The 25,483-nt window shown below is 33.0% G+C and overlaps 2 protein-coding genes across 8 annotated transcripts in view; one reads left to right on the top strand and one right to left on the bottom strand.

Annotated features, from left to right (window-relative positions):
• Positions 1–11,425, top strand: part of ROCK2 (Rho associated coiled-coil containing protein kinase 2) — a 134,601-nt gene extending 123,176 nt beyond the window's left edge. For 4 of the 7 annotated variants that reach the window (XM_051975422.1, XM_051975426.1, XM_051975421.1 and 1 more), the window contains 6 exons: positions 1,412–1,500; positions 2,016–2,094; positions 3,074–3,335; positions 4,517–4,730; positions 10,021–10,124; positions 11,146–11,425. In XM_051975422.1, the coding sequence (XP_051831382.1) occupies positions 1,412–1,500; positions 2,016–2,094; positions 3,074–3,335; positions 4,517–4,730; positions 10,021–10,111 (735 nt within the window). In that variant the 3' untranslated portion in view covers positions 10,112–10,124; positions 11,146–11,425. Of the gene's footprint in view, positions 1–1,411; positions 1,501–2,015; positions 2,095–3,073; positions 3,336–4,516; positions 4,731–5,534; positions 5,595–10,020; positions 10,125–11,145 lie in introns of those variants that run through there. The other 3 variants (XM_051975423.1, XM_051975424.1, XM_051975425.1) reach the window with 3 other exon arrangements.
• A 4,381-nt stretch (positions 11,426–15,806) lies between these two features.
• Positions 15,807–25,483, bottom strand: part of SLC66A3 (solute carrier family 66 member 3) — a 34,415-nt gene continuing 24,738 nt past the window's right edge. The window contains exons 4-7 of the mRNA XM_051975428.1: positions 22,917–22,974; positions 21,565–21,685; positions 18,005–18,046; positions 15,807–17,226 (exon numbers count right to left, since the gene is read on the bottom strand). Of these exons, the coding sequence (XP_051831388.1) occupies positions 17,135–17,226; positions 18,005–18,046; positions 21,565–21,685; positions 22,917–22,974 (313 nt within the window). The 3' untranslated portion in view covers positions 15,807–17,134. The remainder of the gene's footprint in view (positions 17,227–18,004; positions 18,047–21,564; positions 21,686–22,916; positions 22,975–25,483) is intronic.

The raw sequence follows: 25,483 nt of genomic DNA, 5'->3' as shown, positions 1-25,483 counted from the left end.
AACAAAATCTTCAGAATGCCATTTAAATGAGCTTTTCTTAACAATGGAAAAATACATTCATCGGCAGGAGAAGGAAAAATGTTAGCAAAAGTTTATCTTTAGTTTATTTCTTCACTATATCACTTTTAAATATGATTATTATTTTTTAATTTTTTTATTAAAGCTTTTTATTTTTCAAAACATTTTCTTCAACATTAGCCTTTGCAAACTCCTGTGTTCCTACACCTTCCCCAAGATGGCAAGTAGTCCAATACATGTTAAACATGATAGAGATACAAATCCAACACATGTATACATATTTACAATTATTGTGCTGCATAAGAAAAGAAAAGAGAAGCATAATAAAATGCAAACAAACAACAACAAAAATAGTGAAAATGCTATGTTGTAAACACACTCAGTTCCCACAGGTCTCTCTCTGGATGTAGATGGCTCTCTTCATAACTGAACAATTAGAACTGGTTTGAATCATCTTATTGTTGAAGAGATCCCATGTTTGTCAGAATTGATCATCATATAATCTTGTTCTTGGCATGTACAATGGTCTCCTGGTTGTGCTCATTTCATTTAGCATCAGTTCATATAAGTCTCTCTAGGCCTCTCAAAGGGTATGCAGAGTTTGATAACTTTTTGAGCATAGTTCCAAATTGCTCTCCAGAATGGCTGGATGTATTCACAGCTTCACCAAAAATGTATCAGTGTCCCTGTTTTCCCACATCCCCTCCAACATTTGTCATTATCTTTTCTTGTCATCTTAGCCAATTTCAGAGGTATGTAATGATATCTCAGTTGTCATAATTTGCATTTCTCTGATCAGTAGTGATTTAGAGCACCTTTTCATATGACTAGAAATAGTTTCAGTTTCTTTATCTGAAAATTGTCTGTTCATATCCTTTGACCATTTATCAGTTGGAAAATAGCTTGATTAAATATGATTCTGACATGTATATAAGTTTTGATGTTTTGTTTATGTAATAGCGGTATAGTAAAGTTTTGTTAAGCATGCAAATCTAGTACCATTGGTATATTCAACAAACTTGATTAAACTTAATACTCCTCAAACAACCCTACTAATTAAGTCAATTTTAGATAGAAAGCATATCTGAAGATTATCAAATATTTCCTTCATTATTATGCTAGTGACAGTGATTTGGAGTCAGTCCCATCTTATTTTATAACCTTCTTCATCATATTATGTAATTAAATCCTGTTGAAAAACATTTCGAGTAAAAATTATTAACTATTACTTTAAATAATAACATTTTTTACCTTTCAAGTCTCTATCCCATTAATTCTTTTTCTGTTATCATTAATTTTTATTGTTGTATAATATGCTTGCAAAAAGGAACATTTGAAAAAAAGACTATAAAAATGTGAATCTTAATATTCTGCTATTTTTCTCTTCATACAGTATGTAATTGTAAGCAGCAAGAAGATTCTTTTCTATGATAGTGAACAAGATAAAGAACAATCTAATCCCTACATGGTGTTAGATATAGAGTAAGTATTTTAAATACAGGATGGTTGATAAATATATATTTTCTTTAAATATTAAATTAAGATGGCCTTATTTGAATAGTGATATATTTTTTCCTATTCCTTAAACAAATTGATGCCAGCATCCCATTTGGAAATGTGGTATTATTCCTGTAGAATGTAGCCATTATTTTTATATCTATCTATCTTGGAGACACTTATTTAAACAAGTGATGGTATGTGGTCTAAAATTTTCTTCATTTATTTTATTTATTTCCTTTATTAGTCAGGCTTTATATGATTGTTTTTTAAAAATTGTTTAAGATTCATTTTTATTTTGAGTTTTTAAAGAATATATTTTATTTGGAGCTAAATTATGAATTACTAAGTGGAGTATAGAAACTTAAAATTTGAGAGAAGTTCTACATATTTTAATCTTGTACCAAATATGAAGTTAATTTGATACCTCTCGAAATAATAATTGACATAATTTTATACTTTTCTGATATTTTATTTCTTTTCCTTAACACCTATTATAGCAAGTTGTTCCATGTCAGGCCAGTCACACAGACAGATGTTTATAGAGCTGATTCCAAAGAGATTCCAAGGATATTTCAGGTAATATGTGGCCTTTTTTACCCTTTCCTCTTTGAAATATAACATGCAAGATTCCTGTGATCAAACTTTTTCACTGTCATTGCTTTTCCTGCTTCCTACTTAGAGAGTTTGTGAGCCATCTTTAGAGATGTTCTTAAGTCCTTCACACATAATAGAATCTGTTAATCACTGACAACAGATTTTAAAACTGTTTTATCTTTTTCATTTCTAATGAGAGTTTGGAATTTTAAAATATACTTTTTTGTAAAGGAACTTAGTGGTTTTTTTTATCTCTTTTAATAACATAGCAGGACAGCTAAATGGCTCAGTGGATAGAGCATCAGCCTTGGAGTTTGAAGGATCTGAGTTCAAATCCAGCCTCAGACATGTAATACTTCCGAGCTGTCTTACCCTGAGCAAGCCACTTAATCCCAATTGCTTCCTCCCTTCAAATCCCCATGTCGAATATTACCTATTCAATTGTTAGGTTTTTGTTATTTTTCTTAGTTTATCATTGGATTTATTTTTACCTAAACCCAAGTATGAACATAATTATGTTAACATTTAAGAATGAAACAAGTAGCATCAGTAAATGTTTTGTTAATTGATCATTTTCCCAAAACTTAGACTTTTGGTATACATTCATCTTCTAGTGAAATTTCTAAAACATAGGTTTTTTTTTTTTTTAATTCCAAAAGGAAAGACAAGAGGGGATTGGGACCTTCTAAAGTAAAAATAATTTGATTTTCTTTTATTGAGACTTGAACAGGTTAAAGATTGATTTAAAAAAAAAATCTAATAATCTTCCCTCCCCCTAAGGAACATTTACCATTATATGACAAAATCACATGTTTTGACTTCAAATTTTAATCTTATTCCATACTTTATATCAATATAACTTTTTACTTGGCTTGTCCAAATGTGACTTTTTTATTAAATATGTAGATTTTATCTGGAAATGACATGTGGATGTCTCTCTTGATATATCTGACATATCTAGATTCTGTATGCTAATGAAGGGGAAAGCAAAAAAGATCAAGAATTTCCCGTGGAACCAGTTGGGGAGAAGTCAAACTGCATCTGTCACAAAGGACATGAATTTATTCCCACTCTTTATCATTTCCCAACTAACTGTGAAGCCTGTATGAAGCCACTTTGGCACATGTTTAAACCTCCCCCTGCTCTTGAGTGCCGCCGCTGCCATATCAAATGCCATAAAGACCACATGGACAAAAAGGAGGAAATCATAGCACCTTGCAAAGGTAAATAATGAAATTATATATGCCTATTCTAGCTGTCTCTAAGAAACAAATTGTTTTCTACAGAAACTTATCTCTTCAATAGGTTTTTGTTTTTGTTTTGTTTTGTTTTGGGTTTTCCTGAGGCAATTGGGGTTAAATGATTTGCCCAGGGTCACACAGCCAGGAAGTGTTAAGTGTCTGAGACCAGATTTGAACTCAGGTTCTCCTGACTTCAGGGCTGGTGCTCTATCTACTGAGCCACCTCGCTGCTCCCATCAATAGATTTTTTTAATGAGAATGTGGATAAATATAAGCATCCGTTTACTCTACATTATAGTGAATATTTACTATCTTTAGAGTGGTATTTTAGGCTTTAAAGGAGATACAGTTAAAAATGATCTCTCATAGAGCTTAGATAATAGTAAAGGGATTAGACATTCAAAATAACAGTACTACACAATATTGCATCCTCAGTGAATTAAAGCAGTACAAAATAGTATTATGTGATGTAATACCCTAACCCCAAGTGAAGGCTATTGCTTCACTAAGTGGATTAGACAGCTACAAAATAGTGGTATATGATCCCTTTCCCTCTCCCAATTCCCCCTTCCCTCCATCCCATGAGTGAAGGCTGTTGCTGCCCACAGAATCGGGGAAGGCTTCTCAAAGGAAATGACATATAGGCTTACAGTTAAGTTGTAAAGGATGATTAAAAATTCAACAGGAAGTAGAAGTTTTCCAGAGATAGACACCAGCATAAACAAAGTCATTCATGAAGACTGGAGATCTTAGTGCATTTAAGGAGAGGAGAATTCAGAAAATAGTTCAGTTTGTTTAGAGCATAAAGAGAATGACTGGAGTGTAGGGATGGGAGTGGGGCTGCAGTTATAGGGGAGAGTAGGAAAAGGAGGCTAAGTGATGAAAAGGTTTTGTACTACATATCATGTATAGGGCTTTATACCAGGGAAAGGAACTTCAACTGGGTCCATCAATTAAAAAAAAAAAAGTAATGATTTTTGGTAATGGAATAAAAAGATCAGATTTATGCATAAAAAACCCTTTCATGGCAGGAATATGAAAGATATTTTAGGAAAGAGATAGTAGAGAACCAGCTATTCGATTATTAGAGTGAATCTATGTGGAAAAGGCATGTACTGATCATGATTAAACATGATGTTATTGTTTGAAATATTTCATTTCAGTATACTATGACATTTCATCGGCAAAGAATCTGCTGTTATTAGCTAATTCTACAGAGGATCAGCAGAAGTGGGTTAGTCGGTTAATAAAAAAGATACCTAAGAAACCCCCAGCACCAGATCCTTTTGCTCGATCATCTCCTAGAACTTCTATGAAGGTACAGCCTAACCAGTCTATAAGACGGCCAAGTCGACAGCTTCCCCCAAGCAAACCAAGGTAAATTTAAAAAGTAATCTATAACATCCAAACTAATTTCTCAAATGAGTTAATGAAATTTTATGTATTGCCATTATTAAAATTATCCTACCACATCTTTTTTTTCATCTTGTTTTCAGAATTCTAATGAAATCTTGAATTTCAAATACTAGAAATTTGTCAGCTTTACTTTTACATTTACATGTATGAACATGCTATATACATTTACTTAAATTGCAATCTTAAATATTCAAGTATATTTAAATGGTAAAAATGTGAACAGAAGTAGGGTTTTTTGGTCAAGTCTTATAATTTGATGGTAAAACTGTTGAAGAAAATTTACAAATAACTTCAGACTTTTTAGAAAGAGGGATCCATTTAATAATCAGTGAGGCATTGATGAATCTAGATCATTGGTATTTTGTGAGCTTTAAAATATTATATAAATATCACCTGTTATCACTAAGTAAGCTAGAGTCTTCTTCCTACATCCCAAAGGAACCAATTTATCAAATTGATATCAAGCTCAAATACAGATTATACAATAGAGTTCCTAATTTAAATATACTAGAATATTATATATGAATTAATGTGCTGAGGTTGCCAAATAAACAATGGTATACAAGAAAAGCCATGTAACTTTTGAGGACAGTTCTATCTCAACAAATATTTCAGTGACAGTAGCATTGAGAACTGATCATCATGTCATCACAAACTATGCTTTTTTTCCCTTCTTGTAGGTATGAATGAGTTAAAGAAAGAAAAAAGCTACAAAAGCTATATACTCTTTAAAATTTTTTTAAATTTTTTTTTTTTTTTTTTTAGTTCTGGCCCTCCCCTTCGAATTATTCTTCATTGATTTTTTTTGTACATTTTGTCATAACAGTAAGTAATAGGGATTTTTTTATAGTGTTGCATGTAGATAAAAACTAACCATCAAAACTCACTCATAACTGATGAAAACTTCTTAAAATAAAAAAAGATGTTTCATTTAAAATTCTTCAGATCTTAAAAAAATTACTTTGTATTTTGAGGAACTTATGTACTCTCGTTTTTATTCTTTATAAGATCTGAGTCTCACTTTAATTCACAATTCCATTTGTAGGTAATCTCACATAATATCCAAGTATAAGGACTCATTTATTAGAGAATTAACTTCATTTGAAACATAGATGAAGATAATGTGGAGACAACAGAATTCTGTTTACAAAGCTTTTGAGAGTTTTGAGCTTTAGGAAGTTTTTTGTTACCTTTTTTGGTCTGATCCTAGCTAGGTAGTCTAGCTAAGGATGAATGCCCATCAATCAGTAGGTTGACCAGTTGATGATTATTACTTTGACCATGGCAAGCTATGAAATACAGAAAAAAACATAATCATCAGTAATATAAATGTACCCTTCCCTCCCAAACCCCTACTTCTATAGAAAAGTGGGGAGCTAAGAATAATATTAATATCTATAAATATCAGCTTAGCTATTGGTTTCCTAAATGTAAAGTTCTTATCCAATGAACATTTTGTATTGATGGAGAAACTGAATTATAACAGTATTTACACTCACTTAATAAATAATAAGAAGGAAATTGAAGCTAAATGGAATGATGATTCAAAGGTTCCCCCTTCAAGAGAAAAAGCATAATTTTAATGATTTTATATGTCAGAAGTCAACAGGAAACACCATTTTATAGAACATTTGGTCGCCTTATAATGTAGTATATGTGATAAAAACAACATGGAAATAATTGCATAAGAAGTTTTATGAAGATTTAAAATAAAGTCCTTCAGTTTAAATCAGTATATATCTTGATATTTAGTAACTTCAGTGCAAAGATGGAAATAGGTGAGGACTGAAAGATGTTCAGAAATATGGTTGGAGAGAAGTAATTTTTGTTTATTCAGTTGTTTTTCTCAATGTTTGACTCTATGACCCCTTTCGGTAGTTTTATTGGCTAAAATATTGGAATTGTTTGCCATTTCCTATTCCAATATATTCCCATTTGAGCAAATTGATGAGTAAATTGAGGGAAATATTGTTAAGTGACTTCTCCAGGATCACATAGCTGTAAGTAGTCCGAGGTCAGATTTGAATTAAGGTCTTCCCTGACTCCAGGCCTAACACTGGGGTCACAATCTAAAGACTTGTAATAATGATTTTTGGGGGAGGAGATTAGAGGGGAAGAAAACCAGTGTTAGACACAAGTATAAAATATAAATATGAATATAAAAATGAAATTGATCATACTTATGCAAAGTGATTATTATATAAGAAATTTTTATTGATGTGAGATTTATGAATCGTCTTTATATTTAAATATAGATATATAGTTGGACTATCAGCTAATTAGAACAAGGATCAAAATTAATACAAAACTAGAAATATTAATAAAAATGAGAATAAGCTATATTAACCACTCCTCAGTGCAAAAAAAAAAAGGGAAATGGAAGAACATCATTATCGTTATTTTATGGTAAATATCACACAAAAGTTAACCATCATAAGTTAGTTGTAATAACAAGAAACAAGAAGAGAGGAAAAATTACCTGAGGCAGCAAACTTTTGGCTTACTTATCAAATTAAGAAAGATGGTATCAAGAAAGAATGGTTCAAAATTATGAACAATATTATCTAATGAAACTGCAATTCAGAATGGAAGAAATCAGTTTAAAGAAAATTTGGTAGAGATTCAACTAAGCAAAGTATTCTCAAAGGTATTTAATTTAAGGGAAAAAAAAACACCATGGAAAATATCAACAGAAATTTTTGTAACCAACTTTTTAATCATCAAGTATAATGAACACCACAATCAGATTCTAATGTCACATTCCTAGATGTGCTTGTATAAGAACTGGAAGTGGCACTAAAGAAAATTAAAATTGAAAAAATAGTTGTATTAAGTGAGTTATCCACAAAGAGATGCATGCCATCATTGACATAATTTTGACGGTATTTTATGATCAAGTCTCAAAATATATAAAAGCAGGAAAAATTCCCTGGGGGGAAACTCACCTCTGACCACCACAGTACAATAAGAAGCCACAAATAACTATAGACCCATACAAAATTGAGAATATGGAACACATCTTAAGGATGTTCTTGAATTTAAGTATTAAGAAAAACAAGCAAGCCATAACTTTACCATCTTATAGTTGATGGAAAGATGTAGTGAATATAAGAATAAACTGTACTTATTTTTTAATTATAAAAAGAGCATGTGATTCTTTGGCAGAATTCAAACAGGGTATCTTTATGTAAGGTTCCTTGAAAGATACTTAAGAACTGAGATAATCTTATTCAACATTCTGAGCATTGGTATCTAGCCAAGAGATAAACAGTAAATCTGTGTTCACGAGAAGTATTCACCATTATCAGGAATGATGTCCAGAGCAAATAGATGCTAAGTTGAAGAGGGATTCCTGTGGATATAGAAGTTAGGATGTTCCTATTTGTGACTCACATTATACTTATTGATTGCATCAACTTTCAGAACATTGGATAATTCTCTCAAATGAGACTTATAATCATTCTGAAGAGTTTGGCAAATTAATAGCTGGTATTTATATAATTTTCACAGGTTTACATATGTTGTGTTATTTGATTTGATTAGTAATGGCTGCTATCTAAAATATCAGTCAGTTGATAAACATTTATTAAGTGCCTATTGGATACCAAAAGAGATAAAAATAGTCCTTGTCCTGAAGGATGTTAAAATCTAATAGATTAGACAACAAGCAATAATGTATAAACAGTAATTAAAAGAGAGAAGGCACTAGAATCAATAGATATTTTAAAAGCCTTTCTGTAAAAAATGCGATTTTTGTTGAGACTTCAAGGAGCCCAGTAAGCAAATGAGGAGGGAGAACATTTGAGACATGAGGAATAGCTAGAGAAAATACCCAGAGCCAAGGTGTCTTATTTTTGTAACAGCCAGGAAGCTAATGTAATTAGATTGAAGAACATGTGGCAGGAAATAAGGGAGGAAATCAGATTATAAAGGGATCTGCATTCAGATCAGAGAATTTTGTATTTCATCCTGAAAGCAATAGGGAGCCACTGGAGTTTCTCCACGTCAGACTTGGTTTCTTTTAATGGTCAAATGGAGGATGGATTAGAGTTGGGGAGATTTGAGTAAATCAGACCTCCCTCCTTCACAGTCTGCCTCCTTCCCCCTCCACCCCAAGGCTATTTTGATAGTTCAGGTGTGAGGTGATAAGGAACAGTGGTAGAGGAGAAAAGGGGTTATATTTGAGAGATGTTGCAAATGTGAAATCTGTAGCTAACCTTAGCAACAGATTAGATATCAGAGATTGAGAGAGAATGAAAAGTTGAAGATGACATAGAGTTTGGAAATTGAGGGACTAGGAGGATAGTGTTGCATCTATGGTAAGAGAAAAATGAAAGGGAATGAGTTCAATTTTGGATGTGTTAAGTTTGAAATAGCTACTGGAGATCCAGTTCAAATTGTTTGAACTGCAGGCTGAAGATTAGTGGTCAGCAGAAAGGTTACCCCACGATAGGTTGATTGAAGAATTGTCAACATAAATTTGATAATTAAATAAGGTTACCAAATGAAGCAATAGAGGGAGATTAAAATGATCTGAATGAGGATCCATCAGAGGAGATTGAAAAGGAACTAGCTATCTGATAGAAGGAAAAGGAGAAAATTAAGGCTGAAAATCTAGAAAAAAGAGAAATCAAAAGTGTCTCACAGGCTGCAGAATGAAGATTGAGAAAAGATGATTGCATTTAAAAGTTAAGAAGTCATTAGTAACTTTGGTAGAGTGTTAAAGTTGGAAGCCAGATTATAAGACTAAGAAGAGTGTAAGGAGAGTGTAATTGGCTTTACAGGGAGATTAGAATTGAAGAATCGTTTGAAGGCTTTTTGAAAATGAGGGAGACATGGGCATGTTTCTAGGCAGTAGGGAGAGGCTGAAAATAAGTAATAGAATGGAGAATGAGTAGTTTGTTGAAGGAGACAGAATAGCATACAGTATATAGTTGGAATTGAACAAGCCATAGAGCTTGTCCATCAGAATATCTGTATCTTGGACAGATACTGTGGATGAATAATGAATTGGGCCCAGAATTGGACATAAGTACTAATTGCCTCTTGGAAAGTTGCAAGGTGTTTTTTTTGTTTGTTGTTGTTTTTTAGTAACCACCTATTTCCACTTATATCCATATTTTAAATTGTGAGTGGAAGTGAAATGTTGAAGAAAATGCTTACAAGACAGTATTATATATGATGATTTCACAATGGGGTCATTACAATTTGGAGTATAGCCAAGTGTAAATATGTAAACCTCCTATTGCAGATTCCTTGATTTGGCATTTAAGGACTGGGATTGGTCATTTGATGATATTGATGATGATGGTGATGATGATGACGATGTTTTTGATTTCTGAAGAAATGAATGGGGTAATTCAAATGAGAAATGGATGATTTCCTTTCTACCTAGAGCATGTGGTTTGGATTTGGGCTTTCATGTTGCCTAGGCTTTTTTTCCCCACCATTTTAAAATATTGTTTAAAAGTTAGTTGTTAAAAGTTAAATTTCAGAAAGTCCAATTAAACTTTTGAAAATCAAATAATATGTACAGATACATTTTGATAAATTTTTGTATGCTTGGAATGGCACCTTGAAGTAGAATCTCAAAAAAATGATAACAGAAGAAGGTAATTCAGGAACGCCTGCCTATTCCAACTAAGTCATTTTGAAGGGGAAAGTAAGTTCATCTGTGAAAATGGTGTATTCTCCCTGTTTCCTTTTCTTTAGACTTGCAAAGTCGAAACTGCAAGAGCTTTCAATTTCTTGATAATGCTGTGAAATATCCTTTTCTGACTTGGCTTATTTGTAGTGGTGTGAAGTGTTTGCTAGCTTGTTTTCTAATTCTAAACTTGGAGAATAATTCAAGCAGTAATGCTGATTGTCCTAATAGCTGTCATATAAATGCAAAGTAATTCAAATAATCAGTGCTATGTTTGTCTAAGAGAAAATAATCTTATTTTATCTTTTCAGCTGCAATCTAGTTTGAAAGAATTGTGCTTATTTCACTATAGCCATGTAATTTCAGAATCATCCTGGGTAAAATTGGAATATTTTCCTGTTTATTTTGAAGAATATATTTGTTAGTAATATATCTTGGGCAGAATAGATTTAATTTTGCAAATCCTCGAATTGTTGCTACCACATCAGTCATGACAAATGCTCTACTATATAACTTATAATATTATCATTAAGTGAAATTTATGAAAATTAGTTTCACTAAGGCTTAATAACTATTCCCATTGATGATAAGATATATATTTTTAAAAGAAGCTATGTAGATATAATATATAGTGATATGTCAGAATATCTTTTAAATTAGGTAGCCTTGGAAAGAATTATATTTTGACAAAACAGCTCCTGACAATGACAATCTTTTTTTTTTTCTCTCCAGCTAACTGCCTTCTGTGAATGCAGTCACTATCCATGGTGATCATTTTCTGCCTGTTATGGACAAGACTGAAATGTGATATCCCCAAATTTATTAAATGAAAGAAAGAAGCTATATTTTCCTGAGAGATTAAGATATATATATGTGTGTCTGTGTGTCCATTCACACACACAAACACACACACACACATATATATATATATACACACACACACACACACACATACATGTATGCATATGTATAAATTAGTGGTTTTCCTGGAACAGGGGTAGAGTGGAGGGGAGTGCTGCAATATAAATAATAATCTTGGAAAGTTTTTCTCAAATCTTTGAAGGTGTCTGATTGAACCAAGAGTTATTTGCAATAAAGACACTGTAGGAATACCACCCCACTCCAAAGTCTTGATCTACAAAACTTTACTGGATGACACTACATTTTGCAAGAGGATTGAGAAGAGTTGAAATAAAAGCAATTTATCTTTCAGCTTCAATGGAGAGATTTCACCAGCATATTAAGGTTACCAGAAGAATTGTGGATTGGGAAAGATTTCTACGATAGTGATATAGACTGCATCCTTAAGAAGTGACCATTATACTGTGTGTGTGTGTGTGTATGTGTGTGTGTGTGTGTGTGTGTGTGTGTGTGTGTGTGTATAGTACTGTAATACTGCAAGAGGATTTTTAAGACTTTCCACTTTATTTTTTATACACATTGATCAGATACCATTACTTATTGCAGTTGCAACTATGCACTTGTATAAAGCCATAAGGTTGAAGTTGATATTATCCATTCATATATATCCAAAAAAGCTGCATGTCAGTGTGTTTGAGCAGTTGGTGTAATGAAAACTTTGAAGTTAATCATATGAGTTTAATATTGCTTCATGATGGACAACCCTACTTTGCCATTTGAATGCCTTAATTTAAGTCCTTTACTTCCACCTCCCTTTCCCTACTCCTGAGTCTTGGCCCACTCTCTATTTAAAATGATAAAGGAAAAAAATGTTTACCAGTTCTTAGAATACAAATTTGCTTTGTGGAAAAAAAAAAATAGAGCACTATTTTTACACATGATAGTTATAGCAATGTCAGCCTATTTTGAATGTATAGTGAATGGGTTTTGTTTTTTTGGCAGGAAGGCATTGGTTACCAGAAATAATAACTTATAGTATAAGAACTAACATAACTTCAATGTGTACTGGTAATTTTTCATCCAACCCTTTTTACAAACCTCAGTATTATTCAGTGACTTTGTATTACCCTCATTAAGTGCTATGAAGCTTTGTTTTGCCTTGTTTTGTATCCTGGCTGTTTTTTTGTTTTGTTTTTGTGGGAAGATGGGGGTGGGTGGGGGTGGGCAGGTCATCTCTGAATATCTTTTACATTTTCACACACAAGTGTTCCAGAGTTATCATAAACTTTGAAAAAAACTAAAACATACTGTAGATAGATCTTAAATTTTTTAGTACTGTTCTCAAGGACATGGCTGTATATTATTTGAGTTGTGTGCTAATGAGAACTGATACTCGGGAAGAAGGGGCCTAGAAGAACTAAATTGGATTTCATTTTTTAAATTCAATCTTGTATAAAAATAGTTTTTCTGGGCTTATACATGTGTTATACATCACTGTCCCAGAAAATTGCATGTTTATACAACTATAGTATGCTACAATGTTAAAGATATTTAATAGTAAAGAAATTATGTAGCTTCTAACTGATCGGTCTCTCTCTATATATAGAGAGAATGTGTGATAATTAAAATACACCATCTAACATTTCAATGAAGGAAGTAAACATTTCATTGTTCCTTTGAGACAACAGAAATGTTTAAAAAATTAGGACCACAAGTATAAAACACTATCATGGGAAGCTGAAGTCTTTGGCCATTGATGTATGAAAACTAAATTCTCTCTCTTCCTGCCCCCTTCCTCTCACCTTTAACAAAATTGATTTATTGAATCTGCACTCTTTCATGTTGGCTGTGGACCCTTAAAACTAGAATGTGCATGCCACTTCAATTGCAAATATGGTTTGTTGCAATCTAGTTTTAAAGCACAGCATGTTTTTTTAAAGCGTGAAAAAAATATATAAAATTTATATAGAGTAAATATTTCCATTCATTAGACTTGTTTAAATGAGACTGAATGCATAAATATTTTATATAAAGATTTTGTTACATTGTGGGAAGTTCTATCCTATTATTCTGAATTGGAGAGAATATATAAATATATATATATATATTTTTAAATAAACTGTTTTAAGGTGAAATAGTTTTAAGTTTATAGACGGTAATTGAAATATTTTAATATAGAAGGCAAAAGTGTATGTGTTAAAAAGTAAATCTCAGAAGATGTAAATAATCAAGAGTATGAAGAATCATGACATCTCTTCTATATGGGGGTGGGGGGAGTGGGGGAATGTGAAGTTTCAGAAAATTAGATAATTTGCTAAGAAAAAAATTCTCTCCCATGGAGATTTTCTACATTTCATCTTATTGACATAGTCAAGGTTTATAAGGTTGGTTCCCCATTTCAAATAATGATAATTCTTTTCCTAATTATTATTCCAGCTTCGGATCAGAATTTGACATTTTCCTCTTTGTAACCCTAAATCATGCTCTGTGCGTGCATATCCCTATTCAAATGCAATATTTTCAGCTTATGACATTCCTTTGACATGGACACCTAATTGTGCCAATCTCCATTTTCCTACTATCCTGGCAAATCCCCAAATTAAGCATTCTATGGATTATTTAAGTTCAAAAATAGTTTAACTGTAAAGCCTGTTGTATCTCCTTAGACAAGACCTCTATTATAAACATAAATATTTCCCCTGAAGCCAGGAAATGTCAGGTGGGAAAAGGATTATGCTATTATGTTTATCTGTCATATCAGTGATTTTAGTGCAAATTTAAAATACACCTCAAATAAACATTTCTTTTATCCATAAGAAAGCAAAAGGGCTTTGGAGTCAACTGAATATATAGGCATACCAATAAAAATAAAATAAAGGGATAGCCTGTAAAGCTGAGCCATTGTAATCTTCAGTGACTTCAGTGACCCTATACTTAACTTAAAAATCCTTAACATTACATAAAGTGGATAGCCAAATTACATTTTAGTAAATATTGCTGCTGTTAATAAGTCTTATGCTATCCTTTGTAAGAAAAAGGAGATAATTATAATGCCTTGATTTATTAATAATACTTTGCTTAAAGATTAGATTCTACAAAGATTTCTTATATCCAAGGTGCACTAGCCCAATGATAAAAGCAGAGCCCAGGCATATTTGAATTTATAAATTGCTCCTTATTCTTGTCTTGAATTTTTAAAGAAATTTTTGGGCCTCCCTAAATCCCCAGTTGTGTTGTGAAGATACAATAGAATGTTTTATTAAGCACTTTTAAGAAGCACTGAGATGTTATGCCAGGTTTAGTCCTGTCGTCCTTCTGCCCCTCATCCATAAATTTTATTGGAAATGGTTTTGAATGAATTATGAAATATACATATTATATAATAATTAGACAAATATTTGATCAGGTACCTTTTTTTTTCCTTTTAAATATTAAAAAAAAAAAAAAAAAAAGGAATCATAAGCCCTTGATTTAACTTTTGGAAACTTGTCACATCTTTGTAGCATTGTGATTGTATCCCATGCCTGCTTTTGAAAAGAAAATTAAATAAAAGGAATTGAGAAGTATGTATTTTCATACTTTTCCTGTCAAATACAATCCTGGAATGCTTCAGCTTCTTAAAATTTACCACAGGAATTTTCCTTCAGTGAAAGATGGGTGTGGCGGACTTACTTCTGACTTAGGTAATCAAACTTGGGTCTGTGCCTGAGAGTCATGAAAAACTATAAATCAAAATTTTAGTCAAAAGCCTCTATTCATGACCAAGCTTTTTGATGATACTAGAAATATTTCTAAACATGAAATTTATGGAAATGAAACAAATAAGAGGGGTCCTTAATTTGGTTAAAACATTTTTTTCCCCTTTAAATTACAAAATTTTTATAATGACAAATACCACAGGTATCAATTCTATAGTAAACTAAATTTAGGTCTGTACTCTTAACTGTACTTCTTTCCAGTTTTGTGACCACAAGCAAGTCATTTTACCTCTGAACCTTGAGTTCCTCACTTAGAATTCACAAGGTGATTTTGATGAAAATATTCCCTTGCTTTTCAAATCTTAACAGCTTAAAAATTCACAAAGACTTTTTGATGTAGCTTAATGTGCTAGAAAGCACTGTCTGTCTTTGGAACTAAAAGCACCTAAGATCTGTCTCTTAACACTGTGAGCTTACAACTTTGTTTCCTCAGATATAAAGTGAAGGAACTACTAAGATCTTTTGAAGCTCTAGATCTATAATTACATATTTTTCAGTGTTTTTTTCTCTTGTCCTGTCCATTTCTGGTAAGTGTGAAAGTCCAGATACTCTAGTCTGTATTATTTGAATTTTGATAATTGTCAAAGTTACTTCTTAACCTAACCCCAGCCCACCATTTTATCACTCTAGATTACCCTTTATTTTTTCTGCTGATTAAAGTATGGGAATCCATCTAGAAAGAATTCACAAAATTACTATTTTGTCATTACAAAATTATACAATTTGCCTGCATGGGAGAGGTGATTTTTAATACAAATAATAATAACATTGTGATTTAATTAAGGAAAGAATGTTTTATTGAGATATAAAGTATTTTCTCTTCTTTTTGGCCCCACCATGAAAGGGTTAACAACTATTTAAGCAGTTTAAAAGCTATCAATCATACAACTCGTCTTTCTGAAGTGCTTCACCATGACTTGGGTTCCCAAAGATTTGCCAACAACATGCAAGCTCTGACATGCCCAGCTAAGCTGGAAAGTAGACAATTTGCTTAATTGTTACAAGCTACCTATGGGGAAATAATCCACTAAATGATAAAAATTTTGTCAACAAAATCCCCTAAAAGAATGTCCACTAATGGTATCCTTGCAAATTTTTGAAAAATCATGACCAGTTCCCAGAAATTCAGTTTTATACAAGCCAATATAAAAAGTATCAATGTTTATTTTTTACATGCTTTTTAAAAATCAAATTTGCATGCAAACAAGCAGGTATTTTTTTCTTTAAGTTATTGCTTCATTCCCATCTAATTATAAAGTCAAAAAAAGGGAAAGGTATAATGTATGAGAATTGTGCTCAAATGACAGCAGTAGATAGTAGAAAGCTTATGTTCACATCATTGAATTAGTCATTAACCCCTTGTGATTTAGTATGGTTAGTATTCTAATACTGATTCTATCCTGGGCCAGTCATTTGTCCTCCTCTGAATTTATCTTCACTTGAACTATGAGATCAACAAATTTTTTATTTTTTAATTTTATGATCTAGAAAAGGGCAATGATAAAGAAAAAGGTCCCTTCCACTTAAATTTTATGAGCCCATATATTTTCTTTTCAAAAAACAAAAACTGGTCTTGTTCAGCTACCTTAGTTTCAAAATCCAGTGAAGATAATTGTGTGTTTTTTCAAATAATAGAGGCCTTATGTGAAACTAAGCATCAAAATGGCATTGTTGCATGTGTAGTATCTCATCATCCATTAGGAAATGACCAAGACAGTGAGATTTTTAATGACAATTTGAGGCTAAAGTGGTACAATGGAAAAAACACTGGCCAAGGTATCAAGTCACTATCTTAAGTCAAGTGACTTTCCCTTTACATCCACACACACCCAATACCTCAAGATTTGGATTAGATGACTAATAAGCTCCCTTCTGGTTACTGAAATTAAATCTCTGGGATATAATTCCAGCTCACTCTGTTCAAAATTTTTCCTCAGGGGAAAATTTACTTCTAGCTTCAAACTGAAAGTAGAAAAAAATGTTTAGATAGTAAGGTTGCCACACTTAAAATCATCCTGATTTTAAAACCCAAATGTCTTCAATCATGCTGGAGAAGATAAGTTGCTCCAGTTTGAGTTGTGTTTCATTCTGGAGATGCTCTGTTACTCATGCTTTGTAGTTATTCTTCTATATCGAAGTATTGTAGTTGTTACCCATATATTTAGAGCTAGCATGATCAGGAAACGGATAAGAACTGAAATACAAAAATAATATTAAATGTAAACAACTAAAACACCAAAATGTTAAATATTATTCTTTTTTAAGATGGAAGACAAAATCATTCATTATACCAAACTGGCACATACCCTGGGGAAATGAAGTCTGCTGTGATGGTTGAGTAATCCCAAAATCAGCCATTACAATTGAAATCGTTACTAAGAGCTTCTAGATAATGACTTGGACATAATTTTCAAAACATAACACAATCTTGAAAACAAAAATCTTTTTAACTTTAGGTTTTTGGAAGTGTGGAAGCTTGAAGATGTAGTCACTTTGATTTTTTATTCTTTAGAACCTACTGAAGTAGCTTTAAAAGCTACTTCTCAGGTAAAGGCTTTCGAGATAATATTGGAAGGAGTGGTCTTCATCTTAGATGTAAGATGAAGTGACCTCTTATATATGAGAAAACAAATTCTTTCCTATATGCAATAGAACACACATTTTACAAACCCAGTGTGAGAAAAGACTGGATAGTCTACCACCCTCTCATTCACTTCTTTCTGCAAAGTATATCCTGGGGAGGAGGAGAATTACAGGTGAGATTCAGAGGATTTAGAGTATATTACAAGGGGCTGGGTGCACACACCTTTTAATACATGAACTGCCCAAAGTTCACAGCAGCTGCTTAAGACCTATGAAAAGCTGTCCCTGTTTAGTCATGAAAACCCACTCTGGATTATATGAAAGAAAATGTGTCTTATGAAATAAAAGGTTGAGTGTGAATTAGAAAGAGACAAGGAAAGTATGCTTACCCATAAGATCACGTGTGGTCATTAAAGTTGTTATTACCCTTGCTAAAAGTTAAAATAATCAAAGTTACTTTTATAATTTTTTATTATAGTTATAATGTGCAAATTATGTTACATATAAAGAACAACTATCAATCTGTATATCAGTCATAGAATGTTAAATCTGGTAAGGACTTTAGAAATCATGTAACCTGAACTGTTCCTGCCCTCACCCCTGCCAAATTTTCAGAAACTAAAACTTAAATTGAAATTTAAACAATGGCTGTTATTTAACATACCTCAGTTGTGAGCTTCCAAAGCTCACAATAGCCTGAAGAGTTCTATTAATTCATTTTACAGATGAAGATATTACAGTTCAAATGCACTAAGTGATTTGCCAATCACAAAGCTAAAAAGTGTCAGAGAATGAGATTTTAAGTATAGGGTTTCCTGATTCCCAGTCTCACACACATTCCCATGCAAGTTCTTTACTGCAAGATGTTCTAAACCAAATTGGAAAGCACCTTTCCTTAAGTACTTGGAATGCACGAATATATAAAATGAGTTCTTCCACTTAATCTTTGAACAGCTAGTAACTTTTGCAATTATATACACTCTTATACTCTATATTTAATTCTCTGTTGCAAAAATGAAGTTTGGCCCATTGATGGACCATTTCTAACATCCAAAAGCCACCAGAAGATAATCACAGGATACTACAGTAGCTTACAAAACTACTGAGTTGATAAGGAGTCCTTCCACACTAATGAAATCAGACTCTTTAAATTACATCTCCTCAAAGACATACATGAAGCCTTTTACTCGACCCAGTATCTTCAAATTTCATTGCACAAGGAAGGCAACTGACAAAATGTTGAATGAAGAATTCAAAACCCAACTTTCCAGGTGGGGTAATTCTCTTCCCCCCGCAATGTTTTTACATTTTCAAGAGAATATGAAACCTGCATATAGTGCCAATGAACTGAATAGAGTAACTAACAAATTATATTTACTTTGCAATAATGATACTGGAAAATTTCTGTTTCTCAATCCTGACAATCATTAAAGAAAACCTTAATCCATCACCAGAAAGGTAATAATAAAGTAGCTATGTCTCATCATTTGTACAATGCTTTATGAAGTCTCCCATAATTTAATCCATAGATTGGAACCAGAGAAAGCTAATGCTTTCTCCATGGCTAGCTCATATACAAATCCTAACTTTAGTCTCTCAATTTCATCTTTAATGCAACATCACTTGTTCAACAATTAGTAGTCACCCACCAATGAGAAGAAGTCTAAAATGACAAAGAACACTTAACTTGGCATTGGATGGATCTGGGTTTGAGCCCTAATTCTACTCCTTAACAGCCCCTTAGACAGCTTGGCCAAGAAGTCTAAAATTTCAGCTTCCTGTTCTATATAATGGGAATGTTGTTTGCACAAGAATAAAGTTAGAAAACTGCTTTATAAACTCTTTAGGCCCAAGAGAAATGTAAGCTCTCATCATGACATACCTAGCACTGTGCTGCTGACAGTCTTCAAAAAAATTGTAAATGACTTAAATCACAAATTTCCTTAAAGAGAAATGTTCTAGCAGTAATTTCTGGGCATATGACAAATATATAGCATATGTCATTTTGTAAAAATGTTTTCACTCAATATTTTCACTGAGTTCAACATTCCTGTAATGAACAAGTAGTACAAGAAATTATCATTGATGATGAAGCAATAATATAGGATCACAACCTTGAATTAACCCCAAGTTCTATTTACAACTATCTCATAAATCTATCTAATGCAGAGGTAGGGAATTTTTTTTTTCTGCTAAGGACCATTTGGCTATAACATCATTTGATGCCCATGCAAAAGTATCAACTTATTAGAACTCAAACAGTGGAAAGTTTTACCTTCCAAAAGTTTTACATTTGCCTTAGCAAATGTTCTCCACCCCTGCTCTTAAGTGCTCTAAATTATTCAAAGACAAACTGAATTTCATTAAGAAATTTTCATGACATCATTCAGAGAAGCAACAGAGAACAGCTAATATTAGGTCAGATGTTTGAAGGGAAGAATGGTTTTTAAGCCATTTCATCATGTTGTGAGAAAAGAGCACAATCTTGTATTTCCCAAATTAATTTGGTCATGGAACGCCTCTGAACCTGTTCTATATAGAAGAGATTCATAAGTGCTGGCCTAAGGTAACAACCTCTGTGGAGAACTATGTAGAAACAGTGTTTGGCTTAAAGTCAGGGAGACCTATGTTCAAATATGGCCTCATATTTGACATATGACACTAGCTGTATCATTAGCTAAGTCTTCTTGACCTCCTAGCTGGTTGGATCTCTTTATCTTTATTATTATTATTGTTAAAGCTTTTTATTTTCAAAACATAAGCATGGATAACTTTTCAACATTGACCTTTGCAAAGTCTTGTGTTCCAAATTTCCCTCCTTTCTTCCATTTCCTCCCTTAGATGACAAGTAATTCAATACATGTTAAACATGTTAAAAATATGTTAAATCCAATATATGTATATATATATATATTTATACAATCATCTTGCTGCACAAGAAAAACCAGATAAAAAAGGGAAAAATTCAGTACTTCTACAGAAAGAAGTTGAGCTGAGGAAGTTTTGGAACTAAAGTTAGAGGCCTATTTTCAGAAGTAAAAATCTGAAGTTTTTTCTTTTTAAGAAAAAAATTACCTTAAATATTTTTTTCATGTTGACAGTTAATGGGATAGCTAGATAGAGTACAGGGCTTGAAGTCAGGAAGATTTTAAAATTCAGTCTCAAGACACTAATAATGTGATCCTGGGCAAATTAGTTAATCCCGTTTGCCTCAGTTTCCCCATCTGTAAAATAACTTAAAGAAGGAACTGGAAATCACTTTTGTATTTCTATCAAGAAAACCCCAAATGTGATCACAATTAAGTGGACATAATTGAAATGAATGAACAACAACAAACATAGTTGTTTTAGCATTCTAGTTCATATTATTCTAGGAGAAAGTATTGCTGGTACTGAAATACTGTCTAGTAGAATGTCTACTGCATGTTGTAAAACACCAAGGTTTTATTTTAGTGAATATTCTTTTAGGCAAAAAGGACACATTACATCCTATCAACCTTATGTGTCAATATCTGTATTAATATATGTAGGAACAAATTTTGAGGAAAATCAGTGTATATTTTTTTCCTACCTAGGGAGAATAACCATCATGTCCTCAGCACAAAGCTCCCTTATATCTGGTTTTTATTCTAGTCTAAGTACATGAAGGAGAGGGAGGCTGGAATAATGCTGGACTTTTGAGTCAGAAAGACTCAAATCCCACTTATTATCTATATATCCCTGGACAAGTCACCCCTTCTCAGTGTTTCTGATTTACAAAACAGGTAATAATACAACAATTTCCCAACATTGTTGTGAGGATCTAGCAGATCTTATAGTGATATAGCAATTTGTATTATACATATTATTATAGTCGATATATGTTAGTATGTAACAGTGCATTTTATTACTCCTAAGACTTTAGCAAACTCAGGAGTACATCACTCTTCCCGCCCCCACCTTTCCTTACTTGCACAAGTATAGGCAGACATGCTCCAGGTTAGGGCACTCACTGCACCAGAATCCCTTGTCTCCCACAGGTACTGGAGCTGGGCAAACTTGCTGGCAGCACTAATAAAGGTGCACAAATTCTGTTTCAGAGAAAAAGGGAAAGAATCAAAGTCAAGATATAGTTTTATGAAAGCTTAAGTTTCTTTTCAAACTGTGTGAGATCAAAATCTCCATTTGTTTTTATCTACCAAATATTGGGAAATAAAAATTCCTTCAGATGGATTTCTTTGTGTTTTTCTCTCCAGTGCCCAGTAAAGGCCCCTATAGTAGGCACTTAATATATTCTTGGGAATGATTAATTAAAGGGATACCTTTTAAAATTTAGTTACTGAACTACAGAAATCGAGAGGTGGCCAGGGTCAACTCCCAGGTATTCTGGAATCAGGTGAGCTAAGTTCAAAGGTCGGCTCTGTTTCCTGTGTAACTCTGGATAAGTCATTCTATTCACTATTCACTTTTTTTTTTAACATGGAAAATTAATGGGAAAAAGCCTTTTAATGTTAGAAATGACAAAGAAATAGCCTCAATATTAACTGTACCCTACCCTAGCGCTAAAGCCAGTGCTCTTCATCCTCCATCACAATTCCCTTCACTATATAAACAACTTCACTGTATGGAAGCCAATGAGGCCCAAAGTACTGGATTTGCTGTTCACAAGGTTGAACCTAGAATGAAAGAAACCTAGGTCTTTTATCATTGGGAATAAGTTTATATGATAAACATTGTTTAAAATGTGGTACTTGTAAGTATTCATCAAGACATAGCTAGATATACGTCTAACAAGTGGGCTTTAAAAAAAAAGGGCATGAAAACAATACAAGGTATAGTGTTGTGTGTGTGTAATTATATATATATATATATATATATATACACACACACATACACATAAAATACCCCTCTTGCTTAACTGAATATCTTGATTACACTTGACATTATTTTTACATCATAATTTATGTAGTTAATCTTCATGTTGCTTATATCAAGCATACTGTTGCCATGGTGGCAAATTAATTATAGCACAATAATAAATATCATTGCAAGTTATTATGTGATAATAACATATTAATGCCACCATGCCATTGTAACATAGAAGTGACTATGGGTTCATAAAGGCCATCATGCCAGCAAAACACAAAGTCTGGCACGTCTTAGCATACAAGACTTTCAAGTTACAGACTGTGTAAAAACTAGCAGCTTAGTAATATCCCTACTTAGAACTTTCATATCCATTACTTCATAGTAGATGTTCAATAAATGTTGATAATGACAAGATTTGAGATACACATTTTCAAGGAGAGATGAAAAACTTACCATTGCCAAGTCTATTATCCATTTTTGAAGAGTCAGAAAGTACCATCCACCCAGAAATCTGTCAGTGTTAAGTCATACAACAACAAATGATTTATGATAGCGTCATAACTACTCAATCAACCATAATTCAATACATACTGCCGCTTAAAAGGGAGTAACAATCTACTGCCCAATGGCTGTGTACACAATCTCTGAATGTCTTGCAAAGCTCCCTTTTTCTAGACTACCACTTCCCAGTATGTATTCTATTCCCATTAGAATGTCAGCTCCTTGAGTGAATAAACAAATGGGGTGAAAACACATTTATTAAGCACTTAACTATTTTTCAAGCACTGTACTAAGTATCTGTATTTGTATTCCCAGAGGATCCTTTTCCCTTGAAAACTTCTTTGTATCTGCTTTGTATCAGGTCCTGTTCATACCTCTTTATGTACTCTCCCTTAAAAATATAAGCTCCCTGAATGGAACTATTTTCACTTTAATTTTGTATCTCTGGGGCTTAAGCACAATGTTTGACATATAAGTATTTAATAAAACCCAGATCCTCTTATATAAAAGTTTTGCCTTCCAAATAAATTGTGCATTATGGTTATCTGTTTCTAATGCTCTTGTGGAATATAAACTCCATGTGGGGATCAGGAAGGTAGTATGGGACAGTGGAAAGAGCATCTGCACTGGTCAAATCCTGCCTCTGATTAATATCACCTGCACACTCTTACTTGACTAAGTAAATGAACCTTCCTGAGACTTATGTTTGTCAACTGGAAAATGGGGAATGACGGTGGACTAATGGTCCCTTTCAGCCCCAGATTTATAATCCTGTGATCCCCAGTTGGGTTATAAATTCCATGTGGAGTGCAAAAAATGTTTGTGGAAGCCCTTTTTATAGTGGCAAAAAACTGGAAACTGAATGGATGCCTATCAATTGGAGAATGGCTAAATAAATTGTGGTATATGAATGTTATGGAATATTATTGTTCTGTAAGAAATGATTTCAGAGAGACCTGCAGAGACTTACACGAACTGATGCTAAGTGAAATGAGCAGAATGAGATCATTGTATATGGCAACAACAAAATTATACGATGATCAGTTCTGATAGACGTGGCCTCGAAAGATTTACACAGAACCAATAATACATTACATACAATAAAAGCAAGAATGTGCAATGATCGGCTATGAAAAATTTGGTACTTCTCAGTAGTTTGATCCAAAACAATGTCAACAGACTTTGGACAGAAAATGCCATCTACATCCAGAAAAAGAATTATGGAGATTGAATGTAAATCAACACATGTTATGTTCACTTCTTGTATGTTTTTTGTTTTTTTTCTCTCCCATGGTTTTTCCCTTTTGCTCTGATTTTTTCTTTTTCAATATGATTTATAAAGTGATGTGTATTAAAAATAAAAAAAATAAAATAAAATGAGATAAAGGTTAAAAAAAAGTTAAAAAAAAAAAAAAAGAATCATACAAGACAGCAGTAGTTACAATAAAAGACCACAGGTCCTGGAATCCTATCTACCAACAATCAGAAGAAGTAGGCCTGTGGCCAAAAATATCATATCCAGCAAAATTATCTATAATTTTGAATGAGAAAAAAAAATGACATACAACAAACTTGCAAGTTTTCAGGACTTTCTATCAACCAAACCCAACTTAACACAAAACAACATGTAAGAGCCAATATCAAAGATCAATTTTAAGGAACTTAACATGGACAAATTGTTTAAATATGGACAAATTGTTTATGTTTTTATTTTTTTTAACATGGGAAATGCATACTATATGTTTAAGATTTGCCTCAACAATAGGGTCGCTTAAAAGGAAGACTGACAGAGTTAAGGTAAAAATAGTAATCATATTATAAAAATGAGCTGCAGAGGAAGAATAAACACAACCATTAGAAGAGGAGGAGGAGGAGGAGGAGAAGGAGGACTACGACTCATAGTTCTGAAAATCTACTCACATCAGGAATGGGTTCAATATGCAACACTACATATATGCCATGAGGGACACCCTTCAAAATCTACAAAGAAATAAGGGGGGAGGTTTGAGTGGATGGGGAAGCAAAGACTGAGGAAAGGAGACAAAGGAGGGATCCTTGAATGGGAGGAGGTTAATTGCAAGGCAAGTTATGGAGCAGAATTTAATTAAAGAGTCAAGAGGGATAGGAAAGATGTGTGTATATGGGTGTGTGTGTGTGTGTGTGTGTGTGTGTGTTAATTTTGTCCATGCAAAAATTTTGTAGTTTATAATTTTCCAGCCATTTCCAAGTCATGGTGCCTTTGCTTTAATCCTCAACCTCTGCCTACCAGAACTGAGACTGTCCCTGGTACATGGCCTCTGATCAATGAACCTTGCCTTGCCTAGAACCAGGGACTTCCTGGCCATTTTCATACGAGGTCACTTATATTCTGACCCTCCTTATCCTTTCACCAGAAGGCTAGCATATTTACAAAAAGTCAGACAAACCCAATCACGTCCAGAAGTGATAACCAGGGTGATCAGATCATGACTTACACAACATGGCTGAAGGAACAGAAGTTTAGCCTTGAGAAAGGAAGA

Source organism: Antechinus flavipes, chromosome 2 (assembly GCF_016432865.1).
Source record: "Antechinus flavipes isolate AdamAnt ecotype Samford, QLD, Australia chromosome 2, AdamAnt_v2, whole genome shotgun sequence".
Lineage (NCBI taxonomy): Eukaryota > Metazoa > Chordata > Mammalia > Dasyuromorphia > Dasyuridae > Antechinus > Antechinus flavipes.
Note: the sequence above shows the minus strand (reverse complement) of the source record. Positions and strands in the feature narration are given on the sequence as shown.